The sequence below is a fragment of the Aspergillus pseudoviridinutans genome (assembly GCF_018340605.1).
Source record: "Aspergillus pseudoviridinutans IFM 55266 DNA, scaffold_8, whole genome shotgun sequence".
Classification (NCBI taxonomy): domain Eukaryota; kingdom Fungi; phylum Ascomycota; class Eurotiomycetes; order Eurotiales; family Aspergillaceae; genus Aspergillus; species Aspergillus pseudoviridinutans.
In genome coordinates this window covers 2,117,852-2,135,802 of record NW_025091288.1, presented here as the reverse complement: position 1 = coordinate 2,135,802, position 17,951 = coordinate 2,117,852, and the positions used below count along the sequence as shown (strand labels likewise).

Genomic DNA, 17,951 nt, shown 5'->3' with positions numbered 1-17,951 from the left:
GGAGTTATCTAACAGCTTAAGGTGCTTATAAGAGAAATTAATTAAATTATTAGTTCTAATAAAGAAGATACTAACCACAGAGAGCTAGATTAGGAGGATTTTCCCGCAGTAGATTAGACTATAATTAACCAGCCTATTAATCTACTTAATAAAGAGTATAGAACTTAGTGGGTGAGCCTTAATCCTAATAAGGAGCAGCCCCATGAGATTCCTAAGATATCCTATAGATAATCCCTATAAAATAATAATAAGGCGGACTAGTACACTGCATAGCTGCAATAATTAGATAGGAATTAGTTAGCTGAATTAGAAGCATACTAACTAAATAAATAAATCCTTGAGAAGGTTAAATAAGGAGTAATAGGATGCACACACCAGAATCTAGAGTATTAGACCTAGATTAAGTCTTAGGAGCAATATATAACACATTATAATCAGTATGTGGTATACTATTAGAAGTATAGAAAATAGAATTAAGAATATTATAAGGAACTCTAAGAGGTTTCTTAAAAGAAACTATCAGGACTAGTCTATAGGTTATATAATTATAACTAGTACCTATATTAATACTTTTAGGCACACCCTAGATATAAAAGCATGTCCTAGATTATATACTATAGTAATAATTATAGCATCCACTATAATAATAAGTATATAATAAAATTTTAGCCAGAAATACTAAAAGTTATGAAATAGAATAATACTTATCTATGCTGGAAGCTTAAATACTTTTATAAAGGATATAGGAAATACCTAGAATATAACTTAATATACTAGATAGTATGCTTTAAGGAGCAATGCATTATGCATTATAAAGGGAAGCTAGGGGGAGGGTATTTCTTAGAAAGGCTATAAGGTACTAGGATACTATAATAGGGAACCCTACACCTTATAGTAATAATGGTGCAACATGGCAAGTATTTAAAACTAGATATATAAATCCTTAATTAACTTATGGGAGTAATGATTAACTTAGAAGTAATAGGTAACTATATGCACCTAGAATTTATAAAGAAGCTAGGGCTTCTAGGAAAAATAAAGGCAGTACCTGAACTAATTATAGGTCTGAATGGAGAGAATTTGGGAACTCTTATAATTATAACTAAGTTAGGACTAGTTCTAATAGTTATATTAGGACACTTTAAATAACTAAACTTCAACATTATACTAATGAGATAGTATAATATAGTATTAGGGATTCCATGACTTAGGAATCATAACCTAGTAATTAACTAGAATATAAATAAAATCTAGTTTAACTGTAAATACCCACAACAGGAMTAGAATTAAGGGGAAACCAGGGCCTTATAGTATATTAGGTTAAAGGATAATGACAATAATACTAAGTGGTTAAGGGGTGGACTAAAGAAATAAGTAATAACTAGCTAGCAGATAATAGCAGTATTAGCAGTAATAAAACCATTATAAAGAATAGTAATAATAGAACTACTAGGATAGGCACTGGAATAAGACAGCAATTATGCTAATATTATAATACCAGATAATGAATCTAAGGAAGGTTCAGAAACTAGAATAACTAGCCTAAGGAATATTATTCCTAGGAATAATATTCCTAGGAATACTTTTTTCCCAGAACCCTACTTATTCTTAGTAATAATTAACCAGGACTAGGGTGATTACAGGGAGATCATTCCCAGAAATAATAAATTAAGTATTAACTAATCAGGGAATAAATTAGTACTAGAAGTAAATCTACCCTATAAATATGCAAAATTCAAGACATTATTTAAATAACCCAAATAGTATATCTTACTAGATTATAGCAAGCATGATTACAAGATTCCTCTTAAGGAAGGAATATCACTAGCCTGTAAAAAGCTTTACTAGCTCTCAGAAAAAGAAATACTAATCCTTAAGGAATATATTAATAAGGAACTAAGCCTTGGGAAAATATAACCATCAAAATTACTAGTAGGATATAGTCTACTCTTTATACCAAAGAAGGATGGGAGTTTATAACCTTATATTAATTATCATCCTTTAAATATAATTATAACTAAAGACTATTATCTACTTCCACTAATCTATGAGATCTAAGATCAAATTTAAGGAGCTAAATAGTTTATAAAGCTGGATATTACTAATGTATATAACCATATCTGAATTATAGAAGGAGAAGAATGGAAAACTATATTTAGGATAAAATTTAGTTACTATAAATATTTAGTTATGCTATTTAGGCTTACTAATACACTAGCATTATTTTAGTAATTTATTAATAAAGTATTGCAAGAATATTTGTATCTCTTTATAATTACCTACTTAGATAATATCTTAATATTCTTAAAAGAAAAGGATAAGTATATAGAATATATTAGCAAAGTATTACAGAAACTTCAGGAGGTAAATATTAAGTTAAAACTAAAGAAGTATAAATTCTATGTTTAAGAGACTAAGTTCTTAGAATACTAGATATCTACTAAAGGGATCTACATGGACTAGAATAAGGTAAAGGTAATTATTAATTAGCCTTAACTAAAAAATATCAAGGAAGTATAATAATTCCTTAGACTAATTAATTACTACTAATAATTTATTAAAGGATATATAAAGGTAATAATACTACTCTTTATACTACTTAAGAAGGAAAAAGAGTTTATATAGTAAATAGAGCATAAAGAAGCCTTTAAAGAAGTAAAAAAATAGATTATAAATATACCTATCCTTGTGCAGCATAATCTAGAAAAAGAGATAACTATTAAAACTAATATATCTAACTATATAATTAGAATGAGAATGACTTAACCAGGAAATAATAGAAAACTATGACTAGTTATATTCTACTTAAGGAAGTTAATTTAAGCAGAACTTAACTATAATATCTATAATAAAGAACTGCTAGCTATAGTAGTAGTATTTAAAGTCTAGAGAGTTTACCTAGAAGGAGTATAATAGATAGTTATTATAAAGACTAATTATAAGAATCTTACATTCTTTATAATGATAAAAGAATTAATAAGAAAATAAGCTAGATAGGCTAAGATACTCTTATAGTATGACTTTAAGATTATTCATTATAAAGGAATAGAAAATGGGCAAGCTGATATACTTAGCTAATAACTAGATTATAAACTTTAAGGAAAAATAATCATACTAGTAATACTTAAATAATAAGAGGATAGATTACTAATATATAACCATCACACTCTTGCAGCAATGATTGAGCTATAAGAGGACCTACTTATTTAGAAAATTATTAAAGTAACTAAAAGAGATAAAATTATTTAAGAAATACTTAAGAATTTAGTAGAAAATGAGCACATAACTATAGATAACTAAGGGTTAATATACTTATAAGGACTCATCTATATACCCAAGTATATAAGAAATAAGATTATTACTAGATACCATAATAACCTAATACATGGTTATATGGGAACTAAGAAAATAGCTAAAGCTATCTTAAGAAACTATTACTTTCTAAACATAAGGAGGAAGGTATAGGAATATATTTATTAATATAAAACCTATATCTAAGATAAGCTAGCTAGGCACCAGCCTTATAGGAAAATGTAATTACTAGAAATACTAAAGCATCTATAGGAATAGATTACTATTAACTTTATTAGACTATTACTAAAGTCAAAAGGGTATAATTACCTAATGATAGTAACCAATAGATTAATAAAATTCATCCATCTAATTCCAACCATGATAAACATGACAGCATCACAGCTGGCGAGCCTGCTTATAGGATATATAATCATTAACCATAGAATGCTAAGATACATTACATCAGACTAAGATAAGCTATTTATATTAAAATTTTGGTAATTACTAACAGACTTAATAGGAATTAAGCAAAGACTTATGACTATATATCATCTGCAAGCTAATGGATAAACTAAATAAATAAATCAGATAGTTAAGTAATACTTATAATACTACATGAATTACTAGTAAGATAATTAGGTAATCTACCTACTAATAGCATAATTTATATATAATAACACCATTCACTCCACTACAGGGGAAACACCTTTCTTTACTAATTATAGATATAACCCTATATTAATTAGAGAACTATAGAACAAAGTACCTATAGCAGAAGAAGCTATAGAATTAGTAGATACTATTAATTACCTATGAACCTAACTTTTAAGGGATATTAAATTTATAAACCTTAAAATAGTAATATATTATAATAAGAAGCATGGGAGTGCTCTAGACTTAAAAAAGGGGGAGAAAGTTTACCTACTCTATAGAAATATTAAAACTAAGTAACTAAGTTAGAAACTAGACCATTAGAAAATTAGACCTTTTATTATTAAAGAGAAGAAAGGGCTAGTTAACTATAAACTATAATTACTAGGAAGTATATTAAAAATTTACCTAGTACTTTATATCTTATTATTAGAACTAGCACTAAAGAATGCAAAAATTACTGAAAATATAGAAATTAATAATAACATAGAATAAGAATATAAGGTTAAATAAATCCTAAGTTATAAATAAGTTAGCAGAAAGCTATACTACCTTGTGAAATAGAAAGGTTATAATATTTTAGAAAATATATAGGAGCCTATTAAGAACCTAGCAGGCTGCTACTAACTTATTTAATAGTACTGCTTAAAGGAAAATTAAAATTCTTCTAGAAGGAAGGGGGGACCTAATTAATCTCTAATAACATCTAGTTAAAATTAGGATTTTTAGAAGTTATAGCCAGCTGTTTAATTTTAGCTGCAGGATTAGGCTGCTTAGAAGACTTCTTCTTATCTAGGATCTATAATAGTTTAGCATTATGTTCTGATATCTTAAAACTACACTCTTTAAGGAATTTTTATTATTTTTAAAGTTATAAATAATAAGCTAAGGACTCAGCAACCTTCTATTATTTCTCTATTAACTCTTTTTAAATCTTTTCTAAATACTCTTATAACTGCTGAAGTTTAGGATAAAGAAGTTCTAACTTATTATTAGTTATAGAAAGCTTAGAAGTAATCTTCTTCTCAGCTCTCTTTAGGATATCCTACTCTTTCTTAGTATGAAAATCCTTCTTATATAAATAGCCCTGGTGAGTGCATAATATATACTTTAAATAGTGATAAGTCTAATCTATTATATAGGCCTTACTAGATGACGCGCAAAAGTTATAAGGAAAAGAAGTAATGAAACCATTCTTAATAATATACTCTGCCTGGTGAATGCAACTAGTGACTTAGTTATAGTTATAGGGGAGTTTAGGAACACCTTCAAGAATAGTGTTAGCATGATGCTTAGGCATGATAAGTAAATATAGTTAAAGAAATAAGAATATACCTACTAGGGAAGTACTGCCTTTTAAATTAAGTTTTGGGGATAAAACACTAGAGGAGGGGGAGGTGATGTTATAATACTAACACAGCCATATTAGCATAAGGCAGATGTGATAGGCAGAAACCAAAGGATTGCTAATCACTAATCAATCCCAAAGGAATACTAAACAATCTAGAAGAATACTTAATCCAGATGGGTATTCCGCAGAAAAGCAGTTCAGTGGTTACTTACTGGATGGTAATACTAAGATTATTATAGAGGATAATTATTAATTACCAAAAGGACACCAGTTATAGCCACTACATTATATGAGGAACCAACCATGTGCCATGGCTTGGTAATGGTAGGAGGATAGATATAATAGATGGTAATTCAATATCATGAACATCTACCAACATACCATTCTACCATCTACTGTATTGACTACTAGGAGGAACTATAGTTATATAAGGACACTCATTATTATTATATCTAGCACTCTTAGTTTAGTTCCTTACATTTAATATTAATTATAAATCATTCACTTGAGTATAAGTCCACTAGTCTGATTCATTAGTTACTCTCTACTATTGAGTATATGTACTCAATAGGCCTTGCTTCTATCTCTACTATTATTGTTCTTATATTACCTTTTAGATTATCCTTGACCCCGGAAAGGTCATTATGTCACTGATCAATAGGCTACCTGGTCAGTAGGCCTTAGGCGAGTATTGGATATAGTCCAGGGACTATATCACCCCGTTCCCAAAGTAGTTGACTAGCAGAGAACAGCAGAGACGGATCCCAGGGTGTGACACAGGGCAGTGGTAAGAGTGATTATAATAGTTATAATCTTAATTACTCATTCTATTAATCCCTGAAGGGTGGGAATTATTGATGTTAAACTTAATAAAATTAATCCCTTTATGTGGGGGCAAGACCTAACCATGAAGATAGTAGGGCAGGGGCTAGAGGAAAGTTATAGAGATTTATCCTTAAATTTAGAGGAGAGAGTAAACTTCACTGTGTACTTATTAGATTTTTACTATAGGATAGACTAGTTATTATTAAGTATATACCTATGATGAATTAGTAGAGGATCTAATAATACCTATTTAAGAATAGTAACAGGGGGGAGGTATGTACTAAAACCTCTACCCCCTTGGGCCTCTATCTACTAGTTACTACTCTATGCCCTTACTCCTATTATTAATTAAAATATTTAATCCCACTTAACACTTAATTAATAATCAATTGTCGATTCGCAATTTATTATAGGGGAGTGGTGTAACTAGCTAATATAAACTCTAAACTATAGATGGACTCCAGGGTAGGCAGGTAAACTATAATAATTAAAACTGGGGTTGAGAAAGAGGATGTCTGTGGACTCCTGTCTGAAGTGGATGTGGACTCTAGGGGATGACTGTAGACTCTGGGGAGTGAACATGGACTCCGCCCTTTCTGCGGTCACCAGACCTTCTGGTCGGCCCTAATTAGTATGGGGCCTGTGGACTCCGCGCACGACACCGTTACTAGGCAATGCAGTTTGTTCAAGCAGCTCGGGAAAATGGATTGGCCGTGGTGGTCAGCGACTGTTTCCTTCACCCATGCCTAGCTGATCTGGCCCGGGTGGTCGATGAGAAGAGGGACCAGCAGTTCCAAAGCACAGAGAGAGTGTCTGCGGATAACACCAAATGTCTCTTATTGGATTCCGGCAAACTGGCGCGGATGGGGCTACCGAACGCAACTTTGATTGAGGCTTACCCAGTCACGGATTTTCAGAAATTTTACGTCTCTGCCCTCCACAACAATACTCTGGAGAAATGGGCATACTGCTACATGGACCTCCCCTCTACTCTGGACATTACAGTCATCGTCGAGAGCTGCCGCCGAGTATGGGCGCACCTAGATATTCTACGAGTGGTCTTTATAGATCTTGAAGATGGTCCCGTCCAAGCTTTGTTCAGCCATCTCCAACCAACAATCATCATCCACGAAATTCCAGGCGACCTGTCGGAGGGTTCCGAGAAGATTTACCGAGTAGACTTCGATCATTGCTATGAGCCAGGCTCCCCGGTCACGAGATTCATCATCACTCGTCCGCCCAAGGGGGGGGATTCGATTGTGCCTGCGGCTCTCCCACGCGCAGTTCGATGGAATCAGCTTGGCTACTATTGCCTCCACCTTTGCCTCATTCTGTGATGCGCAAGAACCGGCCCCCAACCCCAGTTTCTCGAGCTATATGTCTTATTTGTCGGACTCTCGTGGGCAAACATACCCATACTGGAGCTCTCTCCTCTTCGGCTCCCAGCCAACCCGCTTCTCCACCGACACCGACAGGACGAGAGTCGATGTTGATGCACCCTTGGAGTCCAATGACACCCAGCCCAGCGAAGCAATTATCCTCAAGAAGAGACTTCCCGCACCGCCACGTCACGCGGAGTACACCCCGGCGACGATTTTCACAACCCTGCGCGCCTGCGCAATAGCCCGACTCACCAATTCCATTGACATAGTCTTCGGCTATCTAACCACCGGCCGAGCATGTCTCCCTCCACACCTCCAATCCATGGCAGGTCCCTGTCTCAACATCGTCCCGCTACGCATCCATATGCCCCTCCAAGAAGAACCAGAAGCTGGCGAAGTCATTTCCGCCACCAACACCAAATCATTCAACCAAGCGCTATGCAACGCCCAACGACAGCGCCTACGAGGCTACGAAACCGACTCTGACCAACTGAGCGACATCATCACAAACTGCACAACCTGGGCACGAGACGGTGACAAAGAGTTTCACTTCGACTTTGGTGTTCATTTCCTCAATATCGAGGACAAGCTGGAGACAAAAATTGCGGGGGAGGGTGTCCGTATTGTACCATATACCCCGGTTCCCGCGATTACATTTCCCACACTAATTTTGGCTGCGAAACCATCTGGCGAGGGCGAGTGGGAAGTTGAGGTGAGGGGCGGTGCGGCGTTTTATTCTAGGAGGGATATAGAGAGGGTGATGGAGGCGGTGCAGAGGATGATTGAGAATTATTAGGGACACAAGGATCGAAGGTTAATCTTCTTATTTAAACTTCGATCCTAGTTTACTATGTATTATATGACTATTAAGTAGTAATTCTATTATATTATAAGTTACCTAACCTATTTTTTAACCTAAAACCTGCATGGGTTCTCATTCTTAGAACCGAACCAGCCCAAGGCGGGTTTGGGCCGGGTTGGGTTCGGGTTCCCAGGTTGGGTTTAACCAGTCTAATCTATCATACTACTACCATGCCTATAGAAATTAATATTTCTATATGAAATATATACTAATTATCATCATACTAATCTAGATCTAAAATATCGATTCAATATCTATAGGGTTAAATGGGTAGTGGTTAAAATTATCCTTAGATCATAGTGATTGTCAAAGGTTGATGTATACATATATATAAACCATCACCACTTCCATACCAACCCCTGACAGAAATGATTATTCTCCTATATCTCACCAACCACTAGATATTTTGAATTGATATTTCATATTTAGATAGACTGGATACTAGGTTATCTAGTGATATTATTATTTCTAGAGAAATCCTAGAAATTAGTGATGACTAAGCAAAATGGGGAGGTTTGGTGAACCTAATCCGGTAAATCCTCATAAACTGTAACTGACGGTTTTAACTAAACTCGAATCAGTTTCACCCTACCTAAACCGAAACCGAAGCGATTCCATAGGCTAGGAACCGAACTCTCACCGCTACGAGTTCGGTGAGGGTCGGATTCGATTTTAGCGGTTTGGTTATGCAATTCAATTCCTGAATAGCTTTATATATAGTTTTAAACTAATACTATGTAACCTTTAGATCCTCCTGCTTTGCTCACTGGTATGTAATCCTTTAATTATATCTTATAAATAGTTTAGGATGGTATTTAAMAAAGGAATAGGCCTAGTTAACTCTAAGGACTATAGTGGAATCTTAGGAATATTTATAAAGTAAAATCTATACTATTCTATGCAGAAACTCTAGCTGAATTAAAAAACCTGATTATACTAGTTTCCTAATAATCCTGTATCTTCAGCCTTAATATACTTTGATTCCTTTGACTTTTGCTTCACAGGGCCTAGATTAAGGTGTTCTAGAAGTTGTTTCTCAAAGTAATACCTAAGTCTTACCAACCTGTCTAGTTTCACTAGTGCATTGAAGTGCCTGATTTGTATACGCTTCTAATAGCTTAGGCGTTACTGATATGTTATGATCTTGCATATAGACTATCTACTGTATTAAAGTAGCCTCCTGATATTCCTTATAAGCTTTATTAACTGTTTTCCTGGCTGTTTGAGGCTGCACACTGTTCTTAATGCGATCACGCAGGGTCCTAATAGGAACACCATAATCAAGTGTAATCTTGGAGATATTTAGTTTCTTTTGAGCCTGAGCAGTTTCGCAGGCCAAAAGGAGGTCACATTTAGTAGATTTAGGCATGTTAGGTGGATGGAATAGCTTCAAATATGATATTATTCAAAATTGACGGTTACGGTGCAGCGCATCCACTCCAGGAGTAGGCACGGATACCTTCTGCCACAACCTCCACGAACTTCCTATCCACATGTAGTAAAGATTGATTGCTATGGCAGCATACTAAAGTGTATTAGAGGTAGTATCTTCGCGAACCTAGAGAGATATCATCAAATGCTTGGATAGTATGGATATTGAATGCTTGCATATCGCACTAGTTCATTACATAGTACATTATTGCTTGATATAATAAAGTATACCTGCTGGAAGTAGTTTGCCTGGAAGTAACAGCTTCTGAATACAAAACCCGAATAGGTTTAGTTTTGAGGATTTAATTCCAGCAGGATGCTTAGGTAATGTTACACCCGGAAAACCTCAAAACTCGCCAACTTTAGGCAGCGATTCCACGCGAACGAAAGAAGATATAGAAATTCTAATTAGAGATTGGGATTCATAATTGGCTACGTTATATCTAGGGACATTTTGACAGAGCTTCCAGGTTGTTGGAGTTCTAAGTCTAGTCGGAAAACAGCCCATGGCAAGGCCAGTGCGGAACAGAAAATGGTCTTACTGGTGAACATTCAGTCACCACGCTGTAATACTGGCATTTAAGCTAACATATCACAAACTAGGATTATCAAAGTTAGACTTGGCGTGAATTAATTTCTAACGTATCGCATAGCTGACAGTTCAGGCGAGGTCGGTGGACCTGTAGTCTCAGAAATCGGATCAACTGTAACTGCCTCAGGCACAGGATCCATCCCTAGGCCCACCTTGAAACCTGTCGGATTCTTTTCAGTGGCCTTGCTGTATTTTGACCCCGTGTCCTTGTTGTCAAATTAAAATCTCGATCAACTTGGCTGCTACACATTCGCGTTAGTTACCATGCTGCTCGAACTTCCAAATGAAATCATCCACCTTATCTTCCAGGAATTGGAGGGGTACCATGATCGCCTATCTTTGGCAGCCTCATGTCGCTCGCTCCAAGTCATAATGCTCTCGACGCCCTTCAATCCAGTCGAGTTGCCCAGCTATCGACCAGGAACTACGGAAATTGAAGAAGTATCCCAACTTCTCTATGCGATAGTTCAGTGTCCTGAAATCGCGAGCCTAGTCAGGGTGCTGCAGTTGGGCGCATGGCAGACAGTATTGACCCGTGAATACGGTGATCATCCTGATGAGTTTCATTTTGACCATGATCTTGTGGAGAAACTCGTCCGCGAAGCAACAAGTGACAAAGAGCGGCAAGAAAAATGGATCAAGGACCTTGAGCAAGGAGTCACGGACCCGTGGTTAGCCCTGCTCATTCCGAGGTTGACCTACCTGCGGAAGATCAGCTTTGTTTGGGCATATGGTGCCGACTATGTCTCTACGATGCTGGTTGAGGCCGCCGAAGCGGAGAATTCTGTCTTTCCATACCTTGAAGAGGTATGGGCAGCGCACTGTGATACGGAGGGTGGAACAGAAGCGGAGGTGATGCTACCGTTTTTCAGATTCCCTGCCATGCGAAAGCTTGGCGGCTTCATGCTCCACACTTGGCTAGGGGCGGAGGAACCCAGTGACCGTATTCTACTGAAAGGACTTGAGATGGGCTCTTCAAATATCACCGATATTGATTTGAAGAACACTTGTGCACCAAATGGATTGCAGAATTGGATCCGAACCTGCAAGATGCTGGAGACTTTCCGACTCAGCGATGGCGGAGTTAATGTGGCAGAGAATGTGACTAACTGGGGAAAGATTTACCGCGATCTCTGCCATCACAAAACGACATTACAGGCGATTTCGTTGAGCGATGATCCAGACACTTTGGAGGAAGAACAAGACCGAGAAGTCTTCATGGGATCATTTGCAGACTTCACAAGCTTGAGAATTCTACGAGTCCCCTGCACAGGGCTGGCGCAACTGGATGATCAAGAAAGGCCTATGGGGCGCTTAGTCGAATTACTCCCATCCTCCTTGGAGATTCTGTGTATCTGCGACGCGCACAGGCCATCGCTCGAGTGGACGGTCGACCAGTGTGAGTGTCTGGTGAATTCAGACGCCTTCCCGAATCTCGAAAGCATCTGCATTGAAAGCAATGCTATGACTGTGCCCAATGACATTTGCAAGATAGAGGCGCTGCAGCGTCGATGTGAAAAGAAAGACATTTCATTCCGAGTATTCGAACCCGAGTCCAGGAAAGCCATCGAATATTGGGGCCGGGTTTGGCCGTTTGATCATGATTTTGATCTATGGTAAGGCTCAGACCCTTTGAGTTAGAAAGGCCTTTTATTTTTACTGATTTCGGGTCAGAACATTTCTTTTCGCCTATAGAGCTTAGTTGAAGTTGCCACTACGTATGGATCGGAATTCTTAGAAGAACGCTATTTTCGTGGCTGGGAATTCATTCTAGTATAGAAAATTCAACGTGCGAGTTTCACTACCGGGAAGACCTCTTGCGTTTTAGGCATTAGTTAGTGGAACTATAAGCTTTGGGTTTCTTGACTAATGTATGTATAGTAACATCCTTGGGGCATGTCAGATCAATGACTATATCGCTTTGTTTCGATTATAAACTCAGTTTCCTTCAGGATTATAATTTATAACCAACTTCATGACTACTATTCAATTGCCTAAGGGGTCTCCCTGTTTATCTAACATATATTAGCGCCCTGTTCAATGGGACTTAAACCACTCTATCGACAATTCTACTTCTGGAAAATAAACTGCAAGTCAAGTCATAATTATAACTGCCTATAAGGCTATACATCTGCTTCCAGAGGTCCAACAATCTACAGATGCCATAATTCATTTATACGCGCCATGTCAGAACCTAAGCTTCATATCTCTAGATCAGCTAGACCTGTACAATCAATATTCCTAGCCGTCCTGACACTATTAACATATCAGATAACTTGAAGATACAGTTAAATTTATTCACGGGTCAGTTATATATTAGCTTATACCGTGAGTACCTCAGATTATATGATGCCCTAAGGGTAGCCTCTGTTACAAGACCAGAGAATTTCAGTATTACTGCAATAGATGCATTCTGCGTGGCAATGAGACCTCAAAATCTACCTTCGATTAGAGCCCCCTTAGATTCTTGGAGGTCCTCCTGTCACAAATTAAAAAAGACGGCCAAGACATCAGCAAAACTCACATTGGCAAAATCTTGCACGGCAGGCTTCTTAACTTACGCGATTTTGACTCCGCGATTAAAGAGGTTACGTCCATGAGGTTGAGCATTCGAAGCCATCTGAAGTAATTAACTATACCGGGATTCTGTATGACCTTCTGGCCCATCATTTTCAGGAATGCAGTTGATGCAATTATGGTAAATGTGATATTCTATCAGCTAGCGACTGAACGTGTGTATAGCTAAGCACAAAGTAGTTGATAATAAGTTCGTAGGCTCCAATGAGAAATGATCGTGTTCCAACAGGATTAGCCGCCGCTTCTACGAATCCGTGGGCGGGTGGTCGAGGTGTACGTATCCATTTGGATGTCAGCACTAAAGCTGCATGGATCTTCCCCACTTACAGGAAAGCATCCAATGATGTCTAGCAGGCAATCCAGTAGTTAGCTCTTCCAACTGCTAGAACTGAGCTCGGAAAAAAATAAGGCTGAAGATTAGCTGAATTTTATCAAGAGTGGTTGCATCAAGTGTCCGTCCACAGATGCAGTTCCTTTTGACTAGTTACATATCAGATGAGGAGTATGGTCATTCATTTTGGCCATTGCACATACCTATCACCGTCCTCATCTCATCCTCAGCCTCCGATTCTGATTGGAGGACGCGAGGTTCCCACATCAGATTATAATTAAGAATCCTTGTTAGCTCTGAATGGCAGATTGTCTTTTCTAGTCCAGCACTGACATCCAGCCGGCAGAATTTGTTTTCACTGAACACATCCCGTATCATGGAGTTTTCTAAACTGATCTAATTTAGTTTGTTGAGTTTGTATATCTTCAAGTTGGGCTAGAAGCTTTGCCTTGACTAAATCTTTGTTCCGTCTGAGTTCTTCTATTGAGAGTCGTAATCTCCTGCGGAGCGACGAAACATGTTCTGAGCGAGAACAGTCGTTCAAAGCGCTAAGAAATACCTCGGCATTTCTCACTAGCTATACATATCATTAGCAGTATATAGCGGTTAGGGGCATCCTTTTGCACAGAGAAAAAGAAGAAAGCCTGAAAAGGCTGTATACCAAGACTGATTTTCAAAGGGGCCTCGCCCTACGACCTCTCTCTCCACCAGTCCGTCCGTTGGTATGCCCCCGACACCCCTATTGTGTCTGGGCTCTGGCTTCCACAGCAGCGGCCACCATTTGTCCTCCAACAAGCCCACAGGGTCGATACCTTTACTGCAACAGACCCTGGTGATGCTTCCACGCCTCGCCGCTGCCCAGCGTCGCCTTGTACTCCTCACTCATTGAGCCATCCCCTGCACCCTCCACCATGGTAGCAGCTACTGTAGCTTCCCTGGCCGCCGCACACCAGCCGCAAATCTCTTCTGTCACTCCGGCCTGGCAGCACCATCACTATCTCCCGCCCTCCAGCTCCAGCTCCTACCTGCAGAATCACGTCGCTACATCTGCTGCACCTGCCACAAGGCCTTCTCTCGCCCGTCCAGTGTGGTCATCCACTCGCACAGACACGCTGGCGAGAAGCCCTTCCGCGTCTGTAGCTTCATAATAGCCGCGCTCTCACTGCCGCCATGGCATGATGGCTGTAAAACAAGAAAATCACCCAAAAAGAGAAAGAAAGAAAGAACTTCAGAGGGCCTTATACTGAGTTTACTTTTGATATACCCTTCTCTGCATTGCTGTTGTCTTTTGACTTGCTTGGTTGGTCGGTGTCTGGACGCAGATTGACATGGTGCATTTCTCATTGATACCCAGAAGCTTTGCGTCAGAAGCCCCTATGGGTCACTGTTCTGGGCTTTCTAAACTTCTTATCTGTATTTTATCCCCCAGTTAACTAAATGAACAATTAACTATTCAAGGACTAATGATTTTTCTTGGGAACCTAGCATGCTAATAAGGGTAAGTGCAGATGCTTGGCACTCTTTAACAAGGAACTGGAACCTAGCAACAGTATTATGCCTTGCTTGTGTTGAATTGCTAACCGGACTCTATGGATCAAACGCATATTGTCACAATGATCAAAACTGTTCGTTTGTGGAAGGGCGGTCTGGAACTGACGACGTCGGCCCCAAAGAGCACCCTTCATTTTTCAGAGGCTATCCACTTGGCGGTTGTCTCTTGAAGGTCGAGCATGATCAAAAGCTTGAGATCGCTTTGGCGCATGTGGTGCTGTGGACTAGCATGGTCAGGGTCATCATATCCACAGGTGGGAGATCTGGGAGTTGCCCGAGTTTATAGCCTCTACTCAGGGAAGAACCCCAGCTGGGCTTTCATACCGAGCATTTTGCCCAGTACTTGCCCAAGAAGGACTTTACCAACCTTCCACCATTTCCGGCCTGCAGCGCTAATGTCGTGTTATAATAGACGACAAAGAGAGTTTTTGACTCCACTTTGACCAGGGGTATGCCAGGCTCGGACTCAAAAAAGGTATAGGGGATGGAGCTAATCTTAACTCTGTCTGAATCTATGTCGATGCCAAATACAGGGCCTCCTTACACGCCAAGTGTCTTCACGCCGGTTACAGCATACCATATCGTATGTGACTACTTGGACAAAGCCACCCAGATTACTGGAACTGACTTGGACGTCACTACAGGCCGAAGTGATATCGATGATATGATTTTCCGCGTAGTCGATCTTGCAAAGTGGAGCGAGGAGCATTACAAATACGTGCTGCTTCACGAATATTGCAAATTTCCTACTTTTTCAAAGCAGAGATAGCAAGCAAAATCCTCCATTCGTTCTCAGTTCAATTTCTTGAGTTTTGACCCACTTTTGGTGGCATGGTTGGTAGTTGGATTGACTAGGTTTTCGATCGCGGTCAAAACGCGTGGGCTGTCCGACTCGCTCACAGGGTACATTAAAAATTGACATGAATGGCTAAACTGGGGGATAGGGCTGTGCTTCCCCGGCAGCAAGAAAGACTTTCTTAACTGAGTTCCCCCGTGCGCCCACCACCAGCTCAGCACTTACTCATTATCTTTTACGACCCAAAGTCTAATATGATGATATAAAGAGTGAAATATGATGAAACGACTGGGTGGCTGTACAAAAGCGAGTATGTACGGGATGGCTCGAAAACAATATTGACAACCAGTATACTGGTACCACAGACAGAGCTTTAAGACACGTAGACGGCGACATAACCGATCTCCATCATGCTGCCATAGCCGCCGAGAGTGTTCGAGTTAGGGTTCCCGGGCTTCAATGTTAAAAGACATATCACATCAGCCCTCTCATCTTCTGAACATTTGGGATGCGAATATTCGGGAAGGTGGAAAATCAAAAGAGTCTCTGGACTTACCCAATAGCCGCCGACAGCGACGTTGAGGATGAAGTACAGCGGGTCGTGGCACAGCGTGGCCCATACACCCGAGTTGCCGATCTGGGACCCGGTGATCTGGTGGAACTGTTTGCCGTCCATATACCAGGTGATTGTCTCGGATTGCCAGTTAGATGAGGTGCGGTCCCAAGCCATGCGCCATGTGTGCCATGACTGATCTGGAATGGTGATGCTTCCCCCTAGGCCGTTCGGCTCATTACAGATGCCGCCCGGGTTAACGTCACAATGGGCGGTGCCGTAGCCCGTCAGCTTGCCATCGATGGCCTCAAGGATGTCAAGCTCTCCACACTCGGGCCACGCAGTCCCTGATCGGATGGAGTTCCCCAGGATCCAGAATGCCGGCCAGATCCCCTGTTTGTCTGAGGTAGGATTGCTGCCGAACCGGATATTGGCCTCAGCAATTGTTACCTTTCCTGCGCTCGGCGTGAAGATGTACTTGCTCTCAACACGGCCTGAAGTCCACCCACCTGATACAGAGCTGTCCTTCAAAGGCACCAGCTGCAGCGTGCCGCCGCCACTCAGCTGGACGTTCGCGGTTGAACTAGTATATGTCTCTAGCTCGCCATTCACCCCTAGGTTTCCTGTGATGACGTTCCAGTTGTTAGAGTTAGGGAGCGTTGCTGATGAGCCGGCAAAGCTGTCACTCCACTGCAGCGTGTACCCTGAGTATGAGGGAGGATTCCAGGCCAAGGCCAGAGAAGCCAAGGCGGGGAGGAGGGAAGCATAGCGGCCGCACATTTGTAAGGAATGGTCAGGTTACAAGACAGTGGCAGATCGTATATAATTTGAAGACAGGAGTGTTAAGGATAACACGTGGGCTAAGGATAGTATATAGAGAATCTTTGAGAAATAATGATAGGAGACAAGATAACTTCTCTTTATGAGGAATATACTAGAGATAGGACCCGTCAAAGGAGACCGACAACACTGGCAGCTGTTTATATAGGACTCAAAAAGCTCATGGGCTCTCCAGCCGTGGTGACTGGAACACGACATTGCTACCCATTGGGCAGGCTGAGGAAAAGTAACATCTCTGCGTTCCATCTCCTCGTACCTATCATGCGCAAGCTCCTATCGTGACGGTGGATTAGTAGATTCAAGATCAAGTAAGGCCCATTCATGCTGTTACATCGTTTTATTAGACTAGGGCAAGCAAGGACTAAATCTCTGTGCATAAGCATATGGATGAGTAGTAAATTAATAAATATGCTTAGCACAAGCGCTAAAATGTTCGGGTGGCTCCTACTTTTCTAGGTCACTACTAATTAGAAGCCCTACTTCCATTGGTTGGTAGCTTAAAGTTAGTTGATCATTGGCAGCAACCTTCGCCCGGCAATTCATGGTCGGTATTGAGCTACTTGAATTGGTTAAGTCATCTGTTTTCATGGTGGTGGAGATATGTAGATGTGTCTTGTCAACCGTGGCTTTGTTCCAGTATTGCTATTCGCGAAACCTCCATGAATCTACCAATTTCCTAATCTGGTAATACAGTGGAGTAGTTTTCTATCTGTGCCTTGAGAGAGCAGAAACCATACTATTTCGCCTGTCACTGCCGGTCCCGTTTGAGGAGTCCTGAATCCCCACATTCAGGGGAAGTACGTTTGAGGTTTAACTGTGGCGTTAAAGCATTGTAACCGGAGCGTTTGTAGTCCATAGAGAATTCTTGGCACCGCAGAACTACTTGTTTAGTACACCACTGCCACAACTGCCTCG

General features: G+C 39.8%; 3 protein-coding genes across 3 annotated transcripts; 2 read left to right on the top strand and 1 right to left on the bottom strand.

Annotated features, from left to right (window-relative positions):
• Positions 1 to 6,795: 6,795 nt before the first annotated feature.
• Positions 6,796 to 8,299, top strand: Asppvi_010828 (uncharacterized protein; the record flags this gene model as incomplete). Its single annotated transcript, XM_043306664.1, has 2 exons — positions 6,796 to 7,296; positions 7,406 to 8,299. The coding sequence occupies 2 exons, from the start codon at positions 6,796 to 6,798 to the stop codon at positions 8,297 to 8,299; spliced, it is 1,395 nt and encodes a 464-aa protein (XP_043162599.1).
• Positions 8,300 to 10,760: 2,461 nt separating this feature from the next.
• Positions 10,761 to 12,008, top strand: Asppvi_010827 (uncharacterized protein; the record flags this gene model as incomplete). Its single annotated transcript, XM_043306663.1, has 1 exon — positions 10,761 to 12,008. One exon carries the CDS (start codon positions 10,761 to 10,763, stop codon positions 12,006 to 12,008), a length of 1,248 nt encoding a protein of 415 aa, XP_043162598.1.
• A 4,008-nt stretch (positions 12,009 to 16,016) lies between these two features.
• Asppvi_010826 (glycoside hydrolase family 16 protein) lies at positions 16,017 to 16,976 on the bottom strand (the record flags this gene model as incomplete). The annotated part of the gene is made up of 2 exons (XM_043306662.1): positions 16,017 to 16,097; positions 16,200 to 16,976. 2 exons carry the CDS (start codon positions 16,974 to 16,976, stop codon positions 16,017 to 16,019), a joined length of 858 nt encoding a protein of 285 aa, XP_043162597.1.
• Between the last annotated feature and the right edge of the window lie 975 nt (positions 16,977 to 17,951).